Source organism: Haemaphysalis longicornis, unplaced genomic scaffold (assembly GCF_048455015.1).
Source record: "Haemaphysalis longicornis isolate Haplotype H1 unplaced genomic scaffold, Haemaphysalis longicornis Haplotype H1 scaffold_1, whole genome shotgun sequence".
Classification (NCBI taxonomy): Eukaryota; Metazoa; Arthropoda; class Arachnida; order Ixodida; family Ixodidae; genus Haemaphysalis; species Haemaphysalis longicornis.
This window is the reverse complement of record NW_027526203.1, coordinates 327,186,993-327,209,434: the sequence shown is the minus strand read 5'-3', so window position 1 is coordinate 327,209,434 and position 22,442 is coordinate 327,186,993. Positions and strand designations below refer to the sequence as shown.

At 45.5% G+C, this 22,442-nt stretch overlaps 1 protein-coding gene across 2 annotated transcripts in view; it reads right to left on the bottom strand.

Annotated features, from left to right (window-relative positions):
- Positions 1-604: 604 nt before the first annotated feature.
- Positions 605-22,442, bottom strand: part of LOC144151878 (cytochrome P450 4V2-like) — a 46,138-nt gene continuing 24,300 nt past the window's right edge. The window contains exons 5-11 of one of the 2 annotated variants that reach the window (XM_077683042.1): positions 18,400-18,469; positions 17,322-17,448; positions 16,930-17,082; positions 10,859-11,032; positions 2,529-2,595; positions 2,267-2,440; positions 606-1,490 (exon numbers count right to left, since the gene is read on the bottom strand). In XM_077683042.1, coding sequence (XP_077539168.1) covers positions 1,312-1,490; positions 2,267-2,440; positions 2,529-2,595; positions 10,859-11,032; positions 16,930-17,082; positions 17,322-17,448; positions 18,400-18,469 — 944 coding nt within the window. In that variant the 3' untranslated portion in view covers positions 606-1,311. Of the gene's footprint in view, positions 1,491-2,266; positions 2,441-2,528; positions 2,596-10,858; positions 11,033-16,929; positions 17,083-17,321; positions 17,449-18,399; positions 18,470-22,442 lie in introns of both variants that reach the window. The other variant, XM_077683049.1, reaches the window with a different exon arrangement.

Sequence of the window (22,442 nt, the reverse complement as noted above, 5' to 3'; positions counted from 1 at the left end):
GCCGGGCGCTTGCGGAAGGGGTGTGGTTTGACCTGTAGCGCTCAAAGGCAAAACTGGTCACCCCCCGAAGACTTCCCGAGGTAGCGTAGTGTAGCTTGCGCTACGAAAAGAAGCCCAGGCGTAATGAGCTCCGGTGAGCGTAGACGTGGTAACCTGCTCAACCACTAGCCCCATAATGCCGCCAAAAAATTGTTGTTTTGTTATTTTTGGCCCATTTCATATCATCATGCTTATCACAGTTTCCCACCAATTTCCATAGAACACGTAAATTCCATTCCGCACTTCCGATACGTGTCGGCAATTACTTCAAGCAATAGAATTGCGAATTATAATTTAAATACGTTGATAACCCTAATGCATGGCTCGCACTGCGTCGAATATCTGCATAAGAAATAATCAATATTGACGAGTTGCACCTCCAGAAAGTAGAAAAAATTACTAATCAATGGTCTACTTTTTTCTTGCGTATGACCGCATCATGGAGTATCTGACGTAGGCCTGTAGGGCGCCAATGCAGCTTCCCCGCATATAAAGGCGGCATAGGGCCTCCCCCGTAATACGGCACGTGCTTATGGCACCCGCCCCGCAAAAAAACACATCGCCAGTATTGGAAGACTAGAGAAGATTTTTCGCTAGATTTATTTGCAACAGATATAAAAAACAGAGAAATTTCTCACGATAATTACTTTTCTTAATCTTTAAACGTTTGAACCCTAGTAGAAAGAAAGCAGCTTGAAAGTTTAGCGCATCCAAAAATGCTGTTTCACATGCTAGAACATGTTTTAATGACTAAAGAATAATGAAAACACAGCAAAATAATAACATTAAACTTTGTGCTTGCCCAGAATAGCCCATCAGAAGCAATTACCAAACCAATTTCTAGAGTGCTCAAATTTGGACACATTTAGTAGTAATAGGGGTTGATGGTGTATGATGTCTTGTGTTGCTTCATTTTCGTCTTTTAGTTGCTGTTATTTTTTACCTGTTTTAGTTTATACGTTTTTGTGCTACACGTTTCGTGGGGCGCCTGTTATCACCGATTATTACAATGTAGTTCAGGCATTTACTACGGCATTGACTTAAGCGGGCACGGAATATTCTAAAACTACGTCTCAAGACTCGCTGGAGGGAGGCACCTTAATTTGATTATTGCAAGGGATTTCTACTGCTGTTTTGTTTATACGTTCATACTCATGCTCAACTTGTACACTAATTGAAACCATTGGGATGCGTCCTCATTTGGCCAACACAGCGATCTCGGCCCGCTGTATTCAGGTCAATCCACAAGTAATCCGGCCGCTATGCAGACCCTCATTTTGGTCTTGGAGAGTTGTCACGGGGATGAAGCTCGATCTCGATGCCTTGTGTCGCTTTCAGAACAACTTCGATGGAGAGTTGCAGCTCTTCCATGCGCAGCTTGGACGTTACCGTGAAGCGCCGCATAATTTGTGTCAGCAGGATCTTGTCTTCAAGATTGGCGAATTTTTGACCTGGCAAAAGAAACAAGAAAAGTTTGGCGGCGCTTCCAGGGAAACAGGTGTCGCCATTTCGAGCCCTATTCACCGAAGTGTTTTCTCAGGTACAGTTCTTAAAAGGAATTTTGTTCTTGTGTTCACGAGTGTACACAAGGCATATATAAATATATAGTAAGGAAAATAATTTTTGAGTTCTTAGCATTCTTATAGTGGTGTCGCCGAGAAGGACTTCAAAATGTTCAGGGATATCACTACAAAATGAGAGTCGTGTGTATTTTATGAAATGGGATTACATCGATTCCAACGTTTGGATATAATGTTACCGAATATTTATGTCGAACTAAATAAATAAAAGAGTGTGTTGTGCCTACATCAAACTTGAGGCCAATTATAATGTGCATGATCGTAAATTTTCGAATTGAGGTATGGACTTTTGATTCCTTCTAGGAGGCTTATTTTAATTATCAAAAGAAAGAGAGGAATTTTATTGAAAGGAAAAAAAAAACACTGAAAGGTCGGCCTGATGGTAGTGTATCTGGCCAGCAATTCTGTGTGTGGGAAGGAAAAGGGAGGAAAGAGCGTGGATAGAAGACGAGAGAGATGAAGATGGCGGAGAAATGAATAAATAGCTATGTACAGAAGATGCCTATACTTATACTGCGCATGTGTTAAAGTTTAGCCGGACGGGCCTCAACTACATACTAGCAGTTGTGCTGTCGTAATAAGTCCTTGGGACACAAATGTTTTTATATATTTTAGAAACAAATGAATGTTTGGGTGTTCGTGCTTACCAAGGCAATTTCTGAACCCAACGGAGAATGGGATATACATAAATGGGTTTTTTTCCTTAGTTTCGAGAAAACGTTCTGGCACGAACTTGTCCGGCTCGTCGAAGAACTTCGGGTGTCTTTGTATGAAGTAAATAGGAGCAACCGCAACGGCTCCATTGGGAATGGTGTATTCTCCTAGGTGGAAAAGAACCAACAACAGATGACACGTATAAGTAGAAAACGTTCATTCTTGCTCTTTGTAAGAAAGTAGAGAATTCCTTACCAACATTCATGTCTTCATCCACGTTCCGGGCAATAATAGGAACAGGGGGATAAAGCCTCATTGATTCCTATAAAATGTAACAGGAAAAAACACCAAGCAATAGCTTTTCCCGAAGCCACTTTTTCAAAAAATTCTTCACATCTGATGTCGGTGCGGACAATTATTTCTCGAGCGGCTGTGCTTTCAGAAACAAGCAAGCAGAGATGATAGTTTATTCATAGACACATCATCACTCTCCAACACGCCTCTTCTCCTACCGCACTTCTCGCACACAGTCGAATCATCATCTTCATCCTCAGACTGTTTTTCTCCTTGCAGTGAAAATGCCCCTCCGCGCATGTGGCTCCAGCCAATCCTGTCTTGAGATGCCCTTATCCACTTTTCCCTTCCAAATATTTTCTATTTAATTTCTCCATTGCGTTATTTATCTTCATCTACTTTTAGTCCTGTTTCCACCTTGGCCCGACGTTGTCATGAAGTTTTAATCGTTCAATTCCCAGCCGAAGTTCGGTTAGACAAGGACCACCTTGTAGCAGACACGCTGTTCTAATATTCCAATGCATTTCCTACGTCACGACGGTTCTCCGGCTCTATCCAACTAACGGAAAAATAGTGCACGTGTTTGGGCTTTACACTTGAAAATTTGTTAAATTTCGAACACCAACAACCAACATCAGCAGTGTGAGCACGCTAAGGGCAGTAGTAGCAATAAGCCTGACAAGGTAGATTTTCCAAGTCTCACAGTCATAATAACAGAGAAAGAGAAAAGCTTTATTGTCCGAGGGGGCATGAATGTCTTGGTGGAGAAGGAAATGGACAAACACGAAGGACATGATCGAAGGGATACCATGGTTCAAGGTTATGCGGTTGGTGCGATGTTCGTGAGGACACTGATCACTCAAATTTGTAGATATCATTTTTAAGTTTATGGGTTCTGTAAAGGTGAAACAAGACGCAAAATAAAAGGGGATAAATGTGATACCCACAGGAAAAGTGATTACACGCGCGCGGCGAACCTAAACTTTTCTCCACTGCATCGCCTACCGGCGCAACGGTCACCAAAAATCCGACGCCTTATGGCATAGCATAGAATATCGGAATATACGTTCTGCAATCGGACACTAATAATTTCGCATTCACTGCAGCATCAAAATAGTTCTTAGCTGTCTTCGCAAATTCTTGTCTAATCGCATCTTTGGAGCCTTGTTATTTTTACCGTGTTATTTGTAGAGTGTTATTTTTAGAGTGTTGTAGAGTCTTGTAACGGAGACCCGCAGAAATTTTGAAACTGCGGCGGACTGCCAGAAGCCACTGCTGTTCCTTCAACAGCGGTCGCGGCGAACGAACATTCAACGTTAAAATTTCGAACGGCTCTAAATAAATACAACGACACCTACAGGCAGAGCTCCTCTGGAGGGGAAGCATATTATATACTATCAAGAAAAGCAGTAGGTTGGGGCACATAACGGCATCTGTATGTAATTTAACCTATATATCTTGTAGACCTTAAAGGACACTGATGACTTAACCAAAGTTTGTGTCAATAGATGGATTGGCATCCACAAAAAACGAATAGACCAGTTTCGGGGCCCGTCCCATGAAAATAATTGCGTAAATAATCAAAATATGAAGCTATCATCCACTCATCGGATACGACGTCAACGGCGACAGAGCGGATGTGCCAAGAGTCACGTGACAAAGAAAAGAACGAGAACTTCCCACACATATTTCTTCGCACGTTCAATTTGATAAGTCATATGCATTTATAAAGGTACAGGTATATTCAAGCCGTGCCGACAATCGCAAGCTATCAAGCCGCGGCACCAGTGGCGGTTGCGATGATTATTGCAGGTTCGGCGAACCACATGTCTCTTACCTTCTTGTTTACATCATGGCGGCAAGTAGCGCGTCGGCCTTCCAAGGTTCCGCTCTTCTGTGAACAGTAATTTGCGACTGATAGAAGACGTTTTTTGCTCCATCACGTAGCGGTGTCTGGCCCAACGAAGTTTGCACAGAGGCCGGCGGCAGCCGAAGCTGTGTGTGGCTTGTGGTCGCGATCGCTTCGCGATGAAATTCGACGGCGTCCTTCTGCGGGTGGAACTGTGCTTCCTATGTTGGAATTATGAGTAGCGATGATTCAGCTCCACCCGGGGTATGCAGAGTGTGCGGGAGTTTTTGTAAAAACCTTCTCGGTTTGAGCCGGAGTGAAGTGACTTGTTCCGTAAATCATAAGAAGCGAGGTTTGCAACAGGAGGCAATTGATCCAAGTTGATACCGCGCTTCGGCCTCAACACACATGCCGTGACGATGTGTTTTTCCGAAACCATTTCTTGATTGTCTTGAAGTCGAATAAAATGTGCCCATCAAATCGGATTTTTTTATTCACGGCGTTGTGGGCTGCTAGTCTTCCACTACGGTACGTACTTAGGTAAAATTATATTTGTATCATGTTATGCCTACTTTTTATTCGATACTGGCGCCAAAGCGTTTGTTACTCGTGGTTTGGGCGCACGTAAAAGTTCCAGACACACTTCTGGCATATTGGGTAGTCGGCATTTCGCTTCACAAGACAGTCAACAGGTGGCGCAATGAGCATTACCATATTGTTACGGTGACGGGAAGGAACAGGTGAAGCCAAGAGGTATCCACACAGCGTATTTGCAATCCTGAGAGCACCACGCAGGCAAGGTGCAAGATCCTCTTCCACTTGGACCCCAAGCTCGTTCTTCGAGTCCGAGCGTGCTACCGTCATCTTCTTTCGGCTAGTACCGGGCACATGTCCCAATGTTCTACATAGGCTATGTACTAACTCATGCTCTTCTTAGCCTCTTCGGCCGACAGTGTAGCGTAACCCCCGCGCGGAGAGCGCCGTCTCGGGGCTAATTATAGCGAAGCCGGGGGGGACCGGGGTACGGTTTATGGCGTACTAAGTGAACAACGTCCGTTGTTGCACGGTGGGAAGATGGCGATGTCGTGGCCGGCGATACTGCTTACATGACATCGGTCCCTTTTCGGATGACGCGGTAAGTAGGGAAATGGGAAATTTTAACTAAGTCCCACGCGACGCGACGGCGACCACACGAGGACAAGTGATCCCGGCGGAAACTGAAGGCTTCGGTGTCGGAGTCGTAACCCGCTTTCAGGAAGACTTGTGATGAGATGAGGCTAGAGAGGGCAACTTCGGCCCAAGACATGGCGGCTTCGGCATACTCCGTTGTGGGCTGAGAAGGCGGTAGAGGGGTGTCAAGCGGCAAAGCTGGCTCGCTGCCGTAGAGCAAGTATGATGGGGACGAGCCTGTAGTGTCGTGATAAGACGAATTGTAGGCGAACGTGACGTAAGACAACGCCACGTCCCAGTCGCGATGGTCGTTGGAGACGTACGTAGACAACATGTCTGTAATCGACCGGTTGAGCCTCTCCGTGAGGCTGTTAGTCTGCAGTTGTGGTAAGCAGTTGTGACCTCGTGTTGTGTTGAGCACGCACGAAGAAGGCCCTCAACAACCCGGGACAAGAAATAGCGGCCCCGATCAGTAAGAAGCTGGCGAGGTGCTACACGATGAAGAATGACAACATGTAGAAGGCAGTTAAAGCGCAGCTGGGCGGAAAAGCACGGGTAAGGGTGTAGCGTGTCGCGTAAGCTGGGGCGACTTCCCTCCACTTGTCGTCCGAGGTAGATTCCGGGAAGCGACCGAGGAGGTCGACACCAACACGATAAAATGCTTCAGTCTGTACTGCCAGGTCTCATACAACCGTCTGTACGGTTGTAGGAGACCTGGCAGTGACGTTGTAGGCTTCCCGCGACATTGGCATAGGTCACACCTGTCCAAATAAGGTTGAAGAGAATGGTAAAGGCCGGTCCAAACACATCGACGACGCACATGGTCGTAAGGGGGGAAAACACCTAGGTGACCACTCGTAGGTTGGTACTGAAGTTGTTTGAGGAGGTCTAAACGATGGGGTTCAGGGACAATATGTAGGAGCTCTGCGCCATCTGGACGTAGATTTTGGCGTTAAAGGATGTAATCCTGTAGTAGAAGCAGATGCGTGGTAGGTGCAAGGGAGCCGATGGTGAGAGTGTCGATGATGGATTTCAAAGAGGGATCACGACGTTGCTCACCACGGATGAGGAGTAATCCTGAAATGGATTGCAAGCAAGATTGGGGCAGAGGTTCGGGAGAGTCAACCGGATAACGAGATTGACAGCCAGCGTCATTGTGAAGGCGACCAGACTTGTAGACGACGGAGAAAGAATTGTCTTGAAGGGGTAGTGCCCAGCGACTCAAGCGTCCGGTGGGACCTTTCAACGAGCAGAGCCAACATAACGCATGATGGTCTGTGACGATACTGAAGGGCCGTCCGTACAGGCAAAGGTGAAACTTTCCAATGGGCCACACAAGTGTACCGCATTTCCGCTCGGTGATAAAGTAGTTGCGTTCGGCAGGGTAGAAGAGGCGACTGGCGTACGCGATAACGCGGTCGTGGCCACCCTAGCGTTAAGCCAGTACGGCGCCGATCCCACGACCGCTGGCATCGGTTAGTACTTCGGTAGGAGTGGCCGCGTTGAAGGGAGATAAAATTGGTAGGACGTAAGGAGGGATATTCGCGTATAACAGGCCTCACTTTGGTCAATACAACAGTAGAACTTGACGTCTTTCTTGAGAAGGTCAGGGAAAGGACGGGCAACGTCAGCGAAACGTTTGATGAAACGTCGAAAATAAGAACAAAACCCGACAAACCTACGCATGCCGTCTGTAGAACACGGAACCGGGAACTTCTTCACGGTGTAGGCGTTGTCGGGGTCAGGCTGAACTCCTTTAGCGCCGACGACATGGCCGAGGATCGTAATGCGGCGGCGAGCAAATCAACATCTGGAAGAGTTTAGTTCCGCGCCAGCACGTCAGAAAAAGGAAATGATGCCCGAAAGGTGAGTTAGGTTCGTTTCGAATGATGTCGAAAACACAATCACGTCATTCAAGTAACACAAGCATGTCGACCATTGAATCCGTGGTGTCGAGAATCCATCATTCTTTCGAAGGTCGCTGGCGCATTGCACCACACAAACGGGATCACCTTCAATTGGTAAAGACCATTGGGTGTGACAAAGGCGCTCTTCTCCCGGTTCATCTCGTCGACAGAGATGTACCAATACCCCGAGCGGAAGTCGATTGAGGAAAAGCGCTTAGCCCCTTGAAGGCAGTCGAGGGCGTCGTCTATCCTTTGCAGTGGGTATACGTCCCTCTTGATTATTTTTTGATGGGGCGGTATCGACGCAGAAGAGTCAGGTACCGTCTTACTTTTTTACCAGAATTACTGGGGACGCCCACCGTCTACAGGACCGCTCGATGATGTCTTTATCGAGTATTTTTTCTACATGTTTTGGATTACGTCGCGTTCCGAATGGGACGGTCGATAAGGTTGCCTGTAGATCGGCCTGACATCGCCTGTGTCAATCCGGTGTTTCACTTCATGTGTTTGAACAAAGGGGTGCTCCTGCAGGTCAGAAACGTCACAATACAATAGCAGAAGCTGGCGTAGTTCTTGGGCTTCTGGTTCTCAAAGTTCAGAGCTGATCATTGCGCCAAATTTCTCCGCTAAATCCGGGGTAGAAATGAAGTCACGAGAGGAAGTCGGTAGAGAAGTATCGACGGGTAGTGCAGAAATTTCGATGTCGCGTGAAATTCCTTGTGGAAGTACTTGGGGATGCAATACAAAACTCAGAATTGGAACGATGGTGTCGCTGTTCTTGATGGTGACAACAGAGTTCAGAAGGATCACATTGTGTGTTAGGAGAACTTTCGTGGCAGGAGGCACGAGGTACGCACCGTCAAGAAGAGGGTGGCGAGAGAACAACGCACCATCGGTGACGGCTTGATGGCTTGACGGCGCAGACGGATGAACTCAGCTGAACATGATGGCGGGGAAACTGAGACCTCTGGAGCATCGAGCGAAAGCGGCACCTCGAGGCGGAGGAAACCTATCGTGCAATGTATTAGTGCAGAATGTTCAGACAAAAAGTCAAGGCCCAGGATCAAATCATGAGTGCACGTTTCTAAAACAGAGACCAAGACTGTCGTTGTGTGACCTGCAATTCTAACACGGGCCGTGCACATTCCGGTAATGAGTGACGTCTCTCCATCAGCGACACGAACATGCGATATCATCATCATCACCACCACCACCACCACCACCACCATCATCATCATCATCATCATCATCAATCTATATACGTCCACTGCAAGGCAAAGGCATCTCCCATTATTGTCCAATCATCCCGGTCCTGCGTTAACTGCGGCCAATTAATCCCCCAAACTTGATCTCATCAGACCTTTCTGCCGCCACCTGCAACGCTTGACTTCTCTAGGGCTCTACTCTGTTACCTTTAATGACGAACGGTTATCTTGCCTTCGCATTACATGCCCTGCCCACGTCCATTTCTTATTCTTAATTTCTGCTAATATGTCCTTAACACGTGTTTGTTCTCTGACCCACTCCGCTCTCTTCTTGTCGCTTAATGTTACACCTATCATCTTCAGTTCCATCGCGCGCTGAGTTGTCCTCAATTCCTCAATTTAAGTTGAACCCTCTTAGTGAGCCTCCAAGTTTTGCCCATAGGTAAGTACCGGTAAGATGCTGTTGTCATACACTATCTTCTTAAGGGACAATGGTAGGCTTCCATTCATTATCTGAGATATCTGCCGAATGCACTCCACCCCATTCTTATCTTGCGAATTATCTCTGCCTCATGGTTGGGATCCAGGGTCACAACTTGGCCTAGGTAGATATATTCCCTTACCACTTCCACTGCCTCGCTATCTCAAACTGCTGTGCTGTCCCAAGGTTATTTATCATTACTTCAGTTTTCCCCATATTAATTTTCAGGCCCACGGTTCTACTCTGTTCGTACAGTGCGGTAAGCATGCTTTGCACTTCTCCCCCGAATTACTAAACAAGGCAGCGTCATCAGCAAATCTGAGGTTACTGAGGTATTCTCCATTAACCCTTACTCCGACCTGTTCCCAATCCAATGTTCTTAATAGTTCACGGAAACATGCTGTGAATAACATGCGACATGGTGGGCGTCAAACCTTTACGGAACGACGACGACAGCACCAAAAAAAGGTATCCCGGCGGAAACTGAAAGGTTTCGCGACGGAAAAATATTAGCGTTGCACGCTGTTACAAATTAAGCTAACCGATGGCGCCAGGTGGTTAAGCCGAGTGCACGAAAGCGACTAACACGAAACTATACATAACGAGAATGCAAATCAGAAGACCGCCCTTTTCGTTCTCGCTGGGGTTGCGCTGTGCGCTATAAGTTTTGTAGGTGAAGGAGAAGGCCGCGCGGCACATTCACATCCGGCCATCTCATGTCCCGTACGGCACCAAAATTGAAGCACCTAGACTGGCAGCTAACGGATGTGTGGGGTGGCCAAATTCTTTTGTCGCATGCGACCAGTGCGCAACCAGTGGCTCCTGCGCCCGCCACGCTTCGCTCGGTAGGTTTTAGTTTTCCATTTAGACGACAGCGCTGTGCCACTCCCTTCCTGCAACCGTTCACTTCACGCGAAACGCCATGAAACGACGAAAAAAATGAAAAGCGCTTTCCAATTGGTGAAATTGCTAAATTCTCGGCAATTATTAAAGCATCTCTCTCCGCCGGATAAAAGTGGAGATGGCTTCGGGGCAGTTGAACTTTCGTCTGAGTCCAACTAGCTATTCGCCTTCAGGGTCACACACATACACACACACGAACTCACACACACATCCATATATATATATAAATATATATATATATAAATATATATATATATAAATATATATATATATATATATATATATATATATATATATATATATATATATATATATATATATATATATATATATATATATATATATATATATATATATATATAGCGAGGGAGAGAGAGACAAATGGCTGCCAAAAATCAACAACGCAAGTGGACGCATGGGGTCTGGTTAGGCTTTTTCCTGCGATTCATGAAGTTCACGTTTGTTTCAAATTTTTAAAGTTTATTTAAAAAAATACAATAATGTGAGATTACATAATGTAAGTATACAAAAGGAGGTCCCAAGGTAAGAAACCGTGGGCGGGACCTCCTAGGTAATTTATGTAGGAGAAAAAGGGACCTCCTCGGCAAATTTATGTAGGAGAAAAAGCAAAGAAAAACCCGTATTAAAACTGGTTCCTGCGCATTTTGTTCGAGAAACTAAATCACATGAATAATCTCTAAGATCGAATGCTCTTTTGTTTTCTCTTTTTCTGGAGTAGAGATGCCTCAGGGATGCAACCTTCCCTCTATACTTGCCTTGAGAACACACTCCAAGTACTTCATTTGCTTGATGTCTTCTATTGTGACATCTCTGTCCTTATCGTCTGCAAATAGGGCGTCAATTTCTTCTTGCACTTTCGCCTGCACCTCAGGGTGGTTGCCCAGCAAGAAGAGAGTGAAGGTAATGGAACTGGCCGTGGTCTCGAACCCCTGAAAAAAGTCAACAATGAGGTATTAATACCTTCAAACCCACCATCAAAATTTGTGCCTTTCGATGTGGTCATAGATCATGTGCTTGCTTGCTTTCTTCTGTACACATTTAGATGCGTAATATATTTTGTAGAATCAGCCTGATAGGTCATCTGTGGAGCCAGAGTAACGGAAGGAATGAGCGACAGATATCTACTCGGCCCCACGCCCAGCCCTGAGGCCTCCGTGGCTCTGAAGTAAGCAAATGGGATATCTCGCTATATTTCGTATGCGTAACACGAGAAGGAGGAGGAATAAACTTTATTTTTTATCAGTTCTGGATTCCTGGCAATGGAGGGACTTCTCAGTCCAGAAGTCCCTGGGCGGTCGCTGCCAGGAGGGCCCTTTCAACCTACCGAAGCTGATCGAAGCTACCATGCCTTCCCACTGCTCATAGTTGGCAGAGGGGATTCAGGTAAGGAGGGTGTGTGGGAGCACGCCCAGATCATAAGGTAGGGTGTGCAGGGTTCGGGACATTACTTGCAGGTGCGCAGTAGGAGGTGGGGTGGATGGCGTGGAGGAGGGTGCTGTGCGGGAATGTGGTTGTTTGAAGGCGGCGGTAAGTTGCGGCTTCTTCCTTAGTAACTTGTCGTGGGGCGGGAGTAAGATGCGGCGTTCGAGGCGGTAGTGTTCGAGAATATATTGATATTTTGAGGCACAGAATGGTACGCTTCCGACGGTGACGCTGGAGTGTTGGAGGGGTACGCCCGGGAGATATGCGCGCGGGCGGCAGCATGAACCGCCTCAGTCCTCACCAGATACTCATGCCTCAGGCTCCAGAGAAGTTAGAGGTAAGAGGTTGAAATTAATATATTTCGAACAAATATCGTAGGAATATTATGGCTATTTGACTGCGCAAACTTATATTCATTCATCATCCCGAACGGCCAGTTATGGACCATGCACGATGAAGGCATTTCCCACAGGTTTCCAACCGCTCTCGTCAAGAGTTCCTTGCCAACAAGATTGTACACTTGCTGAGTCCGTTCTGTGCCGCCAATTTTTTGTATTTCATCCCTCTATAGGGTATTTTGCCTTCCCTCCTTCTATTAGCTTCTTTTTGATAGCCATTGCGTTAAACGGATGCTTCCCCGGTTGCCTGACATTCGCGTTACATGACCTGCCCTACCAAAATTATTACTCCAAAATTAAGCTTAAATACTTTCGACCGAGGAAGCAGAGCTTACGACACAGGAAGCTAGCGACAATTTTACACGCATGCTCACGGATTGTGCAATAGAATTCGTAGGTAAGTCGCTAGACAGGATACTGGTAAACTTTCCCAGGAGAGAAAAGGTTTAATTTGGAAGCGGCAAATCATGACAGTCTCCGTATCAGCTGACAGAATAGAACTAGTGGAGCTTTCGAAGTTAATCAATAAGCCTAAAGCACCTGACATGAATTTTAGTTTGGAGAGAATTGAGCGTGCTGTAAAGAACGAAGGCAGCCTGAAAGCAGTGAGGAGGCGTCTAGGCAAGGGGAAAAATCAGATGTGTGCACTTAAAGACAAGAAAGGCAATATAATCACAAATAGGAATAAAATAGTTAAAGTAGCCGAGGAGTTCAGTAGAGATCTGTACGGTAGCCGTCATATCCAGGATAATGCCGAATGACGAAGTAGTTCAGAGGAGCTAGATATCCCACCAATAACGACAAAAGTAAAGAAGGCTTTGAAAGAAACGCAAGCGGCCAAAGCACATTGTGAAAATCAGATAACAGCAGACCTCTTGAAGGATACGGGAAAATTGTACAGGAAAAACTAGCAAGCCTGTATACGAAATGCCTAATGACCTTGAGTGCACCGGAATCTTGGAAGAACGTGAAAATATCCTAATCCATAACAAAGGTGACATGAATGTTTTAAAATGCAGGCCGATCAGCTTACTGTCACTCGTTTAAAAAGTACTTACCAAGGTAATTGCTAGCACAATTTCCGCCATTTTAGATTTCAGTCAACCTAATGAACAAGCAGGGTTTCGTAACGGCTATTAAACAATAGACCATATTCATACAATCAATCAGGTGATAGAGAAATGCGCAGAATATACTCAACCCCTCTATATAGCCTTCATATATTATGAGAAAGCATTAGAATATGTCGAAACCTCAGCAGTCATGCAGGCATTGTGGAATCAGGGTGTAGACGAGCATTACATAAGAATACTAGAAGATATCTACAATAGGCCCACAGCTTCTATAGTCCGGTTGAGCTGTAAAATACCTATGAGAAAGGGCGTCAGACAAGGGCAAACAATCTCTCCAATGTTTCTCACAGCATGTTTTTTAAGAGGTATTTACAACATTAGATTAAGAACAGGTAAGCGTGATGGTAAATGGAGAATACCTCAGTAATTTCTGATTTTCTGATGTCTATGCCTTGCTAAGTAACTCAGGGAACTAATTGCAAAGCCTGATTACCGCACTGGGGAAGCAGAGTAGAATCTTGGGCCTGAAAATTAATATTCAGAAAACAAAAGCAATGATCAATAGCCTCGGGAGAGGAGAGCGATTTGAGATTCTAGTTGGTGTTTTTTAACATTCCCCCTGATGTAGCGCCTGCCGCGTTCTGTACGATTATCTCCTGCATTGAACAGGTGCTTATTTCTTATTGCAACCGCAAGGTCCTCCTCCTTGGAGACTTTAACGCTCCTGCCATTCAGCCAGCTAACCTGTTCCCACTATACCCACCACATTGAACAGAAGAGTAATAAGTTACTAGATTTTTGTCTTTCTCTTCCATAGCACAGCGTAAGCACGTACAAAACTGCAGTGGAAACATTCTGGACATGCGTTTTTAGAACTTTGATGGCGTTAGTCTGTCGCGCTCTGATTTCTTGTTAGTAATACGCAACAGACTTCATCCTCCTCCTTCTATTTTCTCTTACCTGCCTTCAGTGCTCCACCATTCCGTAAGTTTCTGCAGCACGCACCCTGGCTACGGTTTTCCATGAAAGTTTAGGTTGGGCTGTATGGCTACTTTCCTGCTGCCCCATGGTCGACAGTCATTGACCACCCGGATTTCAATGAACAAGTTGACTATTTTATTGAGATTGTGCTTTTGGGTATGAAGGAGTACATCCCGCAATATTTATTGAAGAAGTTCAAGCCCCACACTGATTTTCTTTTGAATTTCGGAATGCCCTGAAACACAAAGAACGTGCGCACAGAAAGATGAAGCGCTCTGGTTCGAACCAGTTCACTCAGGAATTCCGGCGCCTACATGCCCTATGCAAATTATTTCACGAACGGGATCATGCTTCGTACCTGAACTCAGTAGGAGCTAAAGCAACTTATCAACCGGGAGCCTTTTGGAAGTACATCCATTCTAGATATAGTACGACTAAAGAATTTATTCGTCTACTACACCCCAGCGGCGATGAGGTTGCAGAGGGGGCCGACTGCTTTGCGCGTGAATTTTTTGTTTTCTGTGCTTAGCGGTGGTAGTGATGACAGTAACGCCCTTGTCACCAGAGCGGAAATTCCGTATTTTTGCATCTGGAAGAGAACATCATGCGGACCATTGTCAAGCGGCTAAAGCCCTCGCTTTCTTGTGGGGCAGATGGTATTCCCGCTGCCATTCTAAAAAAATTTGAAAATATATTCGTTCCACTGTTCACTTCAATATTTACTTATAGTCTCCGGTCTGGCACATGCCCTCGTTCATAGAAAATCTCTCCTGTATTCCCTGTTTTCAAGGCAGGCCCGAAAACTGCCGCCATACTGTAGGCCGGTATCGCTTCTTCGTTTTGTCTCTAAAATATACGAGTTATCTCTTCCTATGGCCTTGTCTTTCTCACTAAAACACGTCCTCATTTCTAATCAACATGGCTTTATGCGTGGTCGTTCGACTTCCACGAACCTCACGGGTTTCAGGGAACAGGCTGTCCCAGCCGTCGTTGGTAGAAGCCAGCTTGATGTGGTCTACTGTGACATGCGCAAGGCATTTGACGTAGTCAACCACTCCTTATTGCTTGCCAAGCTCATTCTATTAGATAACCACGCCTGTTCGGTGCGTCTTATACGTTGCTCTCTCCAAGAGATATTGCTATTGAAGTGTTAACAGTCAAACATCATTTAGGTAAAGAGCAAGCAGTGGTGTGCCACCGGCCTGTTTTGGGTCTTTTCTTTTTTTTTCATTTTCATTACCGATGTTTCTTCTGCTATTCACAATTCTTCTTTTTTGTATGCTGGTGTTATAAAAATCTTTATAGAGGTGCGTAATGTTCAGGACTGTAATTCTCTTCAGGCTGATATCGTATCATTCCATAGTTGTTGCACCAAAAACGATCCTATTTTGAGCCAGTCAAAAACGAAAGTTTTCTCCTACAATAAAAAAACTCAACAGTTGCAACACTCTGATAAAATTGCAAGCACTGCACTGCCGAGGGTGACCGAAATTCGGAACTTCGGAGTACTACTTGATTCCTCTCCAAATTTTTCTTCCCACGTTTCACAAATTACCCGACGCTCGCTTCGATAACTGGGGGCTGTTCGCATGTATTCTAGAGAGTTTAAAAGTCCTCGTCCTTTCTTAAAGTTGTATTCGGTTCTCTGCTTACCTCTTCTGGAGTATGGTTCTGTTGTTTAGAATAGAGTTTGCAAGTACAATAGGTACCGTTTCGAAAGGGTTCCAAATAAAATCATTTCAAACTTTAATTACCTACCGTCATGTGGAAGGAGACGTAAATGGCGGCATGTCTTTTCTTAAAGTATTCCTTCCCTTTGGTCTCGACGAATGCGAGCTGCTATTATCTTTCTTTAAAACTTATTCATCGTGATATTTTGTGCGACAAACTGGTTACACTTATCAATGGCAACTTTCCGAACGAACTTTCCGAACATTTCACCTTTCAGAACACTTGCTTTAAGTACACGACGCTGGTCCATCTGCCGAATACTATATGCATGTAATGAATACTCCAGTCGTCTTGATATATTTGAGAGCTCGTTTACTTCGTTCTCTAATGACTCGAAAAGTGTGCTAGCCCAAGTGCCTTAACGTCCTTTCAAATTTATGTGCCGTATTTATTATATCCAAATCATATCCTTGCTTGCTTATGATCACTTTTTTCTGGTTTTGTGTTGCTTAATTTTCTGTAGATTTGAGTGTCAGTGCTTGTAACTGAGAACTTCATTTTTCCATTTTGAACTTCCTAACATTTTCTTGCAAAACCTTCGTTGTATACCTATACTTTATCTCTGTCATGTTGATTAAGTATTTGCTTGTATATTTCCTATTTTTCACGTGGCTTGAACGTTTCGATGGCCAAGTGACATGGCGTGCAACACTAGGCTCCTTTTTTGTCTTGCTTATATGCTTTCTGAGGCTTCTGTAACTATTTTTACTTTATTGTTTCTGTTATACATATTGTTTTTCTGTGTTGTGTCGTATTAATTTTAGTGTTTTTATGCTTTGTACATGGCGTATCAGCACCAAGACCCTAGGGTTGTGACGGGGCACCCAAAATAATGGTTGATTGATTGATTGATTGATTGATTGATTGATTGATTGATTGATTGATTGATTGATTGATTGATTGATTGATTGATTGATTGATTGATTGATTGATTGATTGATTGATTGATTGATTGATTGATTGATTGATTGGAGGTTGACGCTCGCTTTAATCCCTGTGCCTTCCTTTATTTTCTTCCGCGCCATATGGCTGCATTGAAGATGAAGACGATATATCCGAACGTATTTATGTTCACCGAACGTTTGGTGCAAGTCTCAGGATCATACTTATCCGAATTACCTATCACTAACTCTAGCAATGGCGCGGATGCATGCACGCGGGCACGCACATAAAACGCACACGCTATTTTCTGCAGCAGCGAGAGCGCCAAAGATAACGTACCCCAATTAATATTGCTGTCACTTCATTCTTCACCTCTTCCTCTGTAAGCGTTCCATCCACCACGTGCATGTGGAGAAGAATGTCCAGGAAAGATTTCTTGGAGTCAGATCCGACTTTCCCCAACTTGTATTCAGCTATCCTTTGTTTCACGATCTGTAAAGATCCGATAGTCCTTAGGCACTCTGTACAAATCTATAGGTATCTGCAATAGTAAGCAGGGTACTTTTGTGTGTGAGAGACACGGCATCGTTTTAGTGTTATCGTACACTTCTGCTAGTTCATTCGTGAGTTGCATTATCGCCGTAGCAATTCAACGAAGGGGTCAGTGAACAGGAAAGAACGAAGTCGAATTTAGAAAAAAGAATTGGACAGAAATATCTCCATGCACTTACCCTCTGGTTGTACTCGTGCATAAATTCGTTGTTTCTTCTAAAGTCTTTCGAAGCTTGAGTCAAGTTGTAAATAGCATCAAACCAGAGCGCGGGATTCAACATTCGGGTGATTACGCTGGCGCCAATCCTATAGATAGAAAGCAAGAAGGATTACATTGTCTTCCTATTCGGAAACTTTTTTTGTTCAAGAACATTGATTTGCTATTGCATGTATTCGATGGATCTGGGTAGCTAGAAGTTATAAAGAGTGTGAAGTCATTCGCTACACGGAATGCAGAGAAATGTACCTGATGGCGTCAAGGGGCTCATTCTTATTGTTAACATCGATAAGTCGTGATTGCTGCAGCTAAGGCCGCTAGTACGCAGGTCTTTAAGCTCATTACAGTTTCATTTAGCAGGCATTATTCCGAAAGCAAATTTTCCTGTTCGAGGGGAGTTAAAATAATTTATCGAACGTGTCAGTAAACACAGGGCAGCTTCACAGCTTATCTCTCGAAGTACCGCCTTCCGGTAACGCAGTCCCGACCAGCAGCCTTTTTGTGCAGGCAGGCATCAGTGACACTTTTTAATAAGAAGACATTGAGTTTAGCGCAATGTGGCAGGCAATTGTTTATTGCCACGAGGATGAAATGCTGCAAGAAAGGTGCAATAAACATTGAGTAGTTCTGCGGAGGGGTGTGTATTTGTGTTTTTTTAAGGATTGTTCTTTCACACATTGTCCCAAACTGCCTATCCCAATTCGACGTGCATTCCACGTGTGGATTGATGGTTGATTGTAGGGTTTAACGAGGCGACACAGCGCAGGCGATGAGCCGCGCCGTAGTGGAGGGAACCGGTTGATTTTGACCACCTATGACTGGCGTTTTTGTTTTTGCCTTCATCAGAAAAGCGGCCGCCGCGGCCGAGTATCGAAACCGAGTCCTCGTGCTCGGCAGCACAACTGCTTAGCAGCGCAGCCACCGCGGCGGGTTGTTTGGGGAAAGCAAATGTTTCGCAGGCTAGCGCTGTAATTGAAACTGAGTGTTAGTACTAGCGCTAAATGGACGCTTTTTAGCGAAAACAAGCGTTTCATTCTTACTCGTCGTAGATCTCCAGTTGTCGCATCCGCTGCACCTCTGCTTCATCGATCTGCACCCCTAGCAGTGTCTCTAAAGATGAAAAAGAAAGATTTAGTACGGAAGAGCACTGCGGTATGAAGACAAATGTATATATTCGTGTCACGAATTTTCTAATAATCATGCTTGATTATACCCCAGAGCATACACTTATTGTTGCTCTTTTGCTTAAAGTCTCATTGCACTTTAAGCTATCTTTCGAGGCTCAGACCATATTCTTCAGATTGAACACTGAGAAAAGAAATTCTGTGCCATTACGTTCTTTCTCGTTTCCTTCTAAATTCCGTGATGGTTTTTTATGTCATGAGGGAAGTTTCAATTTTATAACTAAAAATCCAAGTACTCGTGCCAGCTGGTACACGTGCTTCGCGTATAGGGCATGTGACCGGAAATTTCCAAAGAAAACAGAACAGAACACTGACAATGGGATTTCGACATAAACAAGGACCACGCGTCGGAAAACCTTGCCGCGCGCTACCTTTGGCACTCCTATTTCTCGCTTCATTAGTGCGTAACGGCTGTCAGAGCGCGACGCTATATTCCCGCCGCCAACGTCTATTGTTTGGGTCGACATGCACAGAATGTGAGCGGGAGGCCCCAACTCCATTGGAGCATTCTTTTGCGTAGGGTGGCACCAAGGCGCTCATGGATACGCCCACTAAACTGAGAAGATATGGTCCCACAATTGTCCTTGGACACCTCACTGGGCTTTATTTACTCGGCCGACAGGCCTTAAAAATAAATAAAATACCTGACTTTCGTTCCGCTCACGTCAACCCCAGTACCCTGAACTAGGCACTTGGATGAAAACCTGTCTTTGCCGGACTAAGATAGAACACCTACAAGAGAACTACGTAACGAACCCGTAAACATTATTGGCAAAACAATTTTAGGGCGGGCGTAAGCTCGCAAATGGGAATGAATAAGGAGAGCACTAGATATGAAACCTCAAGATCACTTTTCCCCAGTGCAGGGAAAGTACCTGAAATATCTCATTTATATCTAGAATATGTAAGAGGAAAGGTAGGGTGTTAACTTTACAGCGCTTGCGACCCCATCTGCTCAGTATCACAAGCAGCCTATGACTAGCTGTGACCTATATTAAATTTTTATTAGAGAGTTCGTGTTCGACTGCAGTGACACTGCCACTTCGCCCTTTGCCTAGCAGCGTAACTCTGGTGCGCTAAAATGTGTCTTTGAAAGTACATTACGCAGGATATCTTGGCGATACTGAGCAACACTAGAAGTCTTGAGTTGCGAAAATCTGAACATAGTTAGTGTCGCCTAATTAGTGCGACATGACCGTTGTACCATGGCCCAGATGTACAGAGCGCACCTTTTTTTCTCGGAAGGGCAGTCATTGACGAGGAAGTTATAGAGGTTTACAATTTTGGGAATACCTAGGCTACGGAAGCATAGACTACAAAGAACTTTATCTTCCTGCACAACGACACCTTACCGAAAAGTCTGAAAGAATGATTATACAGAAAATCCCATTTGGTTATTAATTACGGAAAATTGATCACGCGTTCTGCCATAAATGTTTGCATTGAAGGCTAAATAGCACTTCAAGCGAAAGTTTGCACTCCAACAATTGTTCTTGAAATTTGTGACACATTCCATTTATGTCTACTACCTGTAATAAACGTTCATTATATGAGGAAGAGGAAACTTAATTTAGGCGAGCCTTAGGTGCTGATGTCTGCGCACCTGCCTGATGGGGCCTTGCTCTAGTCCGGAATAGCCTGGCCCTCTCCACGAGGCTACGCTGGGAGAAGAGGTCGGTGCTGGTCAGCCATGCCCACCCCCCCTTTTGCTCGTTCGTATGTTGGGGATTAGGAGTAAGGCACGAGGTGTAAGAAATCGCCTGAAGATAAACGGCAACGGAGAAGAACAAGAACAGACAGCCAAGCTCCCAGAGAAAGCCGAAACCCAAGACTTAGCGCGAAGCGCCAGCGGGGTTGGACCCATCCTGAGAGAGAGCTTCCCCCGCACCCTTGAAGAGAAGTTTCCGGGGGACTCTGCATTGTGACTTCGACCAAAGAAGACGTGTTTTTTTTCTGTACGAGTGAAAGTAATACAGTTTTTTTCGATATATATAACCTCCTACTCTCGTGTCGACCTCATTGTTTTTGTTATTCAGTTTTTTTGAGAAACAGATAACATAATGGGGCCGAAACCCGGGAGTAAGGAATAAAATTGAGGTAAACAAACGTCGAGAGTAGGGATAAAGACAAAGGCGACGGAGAAGCTGAAAGTGAAGCGACGCACTCAACGACGACAGAACACCGTCATCATCAACGAGGCGACAACAGCGCTTCAAGACGCAGGTGTGGAACAATTAAGTGCCATTTAGCAACGATTCGAGATAAACAGCGGCGAACTTCTGAAAATCAACGAAGCAATTGAGTATGGCCTGCCAGAGGACGCCTTCGAGGGAGAGACGTGGAGACAATCGAGTACGGCAATCGCGCAAACCAAGCCATCGGCCTCCTCAAAGCGAAGATCGCGGCACTGCAGGCGAGTACCAACACCGCAAGGAGCGTCAGAACATCACAGCCTCAGCTGCCTGCCCAGTCTCGACAACAAGGACTGAAGCTGCCCAAGCTGCGCTTGTAACCTTTCAACGGTGAGCTGTCAGCATGGGGAGCTTTTTGGGAATTTTTCCAAAAGGCAGTGCACGACAACAAAGAGCTCTCAAAGGCAGGGAAGCTCCAATATTTAAGATCGCTGCTTACGGAAACAGCCATGACAGCAGTAAGAGGGCTTCAGGCGCCAGAGGCATGCTATGAAGATGCTGTAGAGATACCGCAGCGACGATTTGGCGACAAAGAAAGAATTGAACAAGCACATTTGGTAAAATTAAGAACCCTTCCCAGCGTAGCTTTGTCCGAGGATGTATGCGGGCTGCGCTGATTGTATGATCACGTGCAAGTCCACATTTGTACACTTAAAGAACTCGGCATGAGCATGTCGTCGTACTCGGCAATGCTTAGCAGCGTCCTACTTTCAGAGCTCCCAAAAGAAATGTTCGTAGACTTCCTTAGGGAATGGAGCGGAGCCAACAGAGCTGAAGCTCCCATCAATCCGTCGCCGCATGAGTCGGCCGCCTCTTCGGCGTCGGGCGCAGACAGCAGGCTGTTGGGCATACTACTTGACTTTCTTCTCGTCGAGAGAGAAAGCAGGGAAGGATGCACCGAAGGCGCCCGTGCCCCAAAGTCCCCCAGAGTTCCACAAGGCGGTGCGAAAAGTAAACAGCAATGCGTTCCGAGCGCCGCGGTACTTAACACGCAGCCCGAGCAGGTGAAGAGGTGTTTCTTCTGCGACTCGCCGAAACACAAGACCCAGTCCTGCCCGTCTCCCCTCCCGCCAGAAGAAAACACGAAGAAATTGGCCAAAGCAGGGCGCCGCTTTCGTTGTACATCGTGGGGGCACCAGTCTAAAACATGTAAAAGTAAAGTAAGGTGCCTTCACTGCAGCAGACGCCACGCATCTTCGTTGTGTATCCCCCGACTTGGGGAAAGCGGGAAGGGACCTTCAGGAGGAAACTGCTCCGAAAGATGTCGCCACAAGCAACGTACATGCAGCCACTGAAACAGAAAAGAACGATGAAGTGGCTCTGCAGACGTTCCGCACTTGGGCCAACGGAGGAAACAAATGCGGCTACATCCGTGGTGTACTAGACGGCGGAAGCCAAAAGACCTTCATTCGGGAAGATGTTTCTAAAACTCTTAACCTGCGGGTTTTAGGACCGAAGGACTTCCACCTAAACACATTCGGGATGACAGCTGCAAAGACTGAAAGTTTTATACGTTGTAGAACTGCGCTTAAGGAGCCAGTACAGCGACGCCGAAACGATCATAGAGGCCGTGGAGGTACCATTCATTTCCAAAGACGTTGTACCGGTTCCTGTTGACCATGCATTCGTGCAGGAAATTGAGGTTAAAGGTGGACTTATCAACGACAAGCTAATCTACGCGGAAATGCCAGCTGTACAGGGAATCAC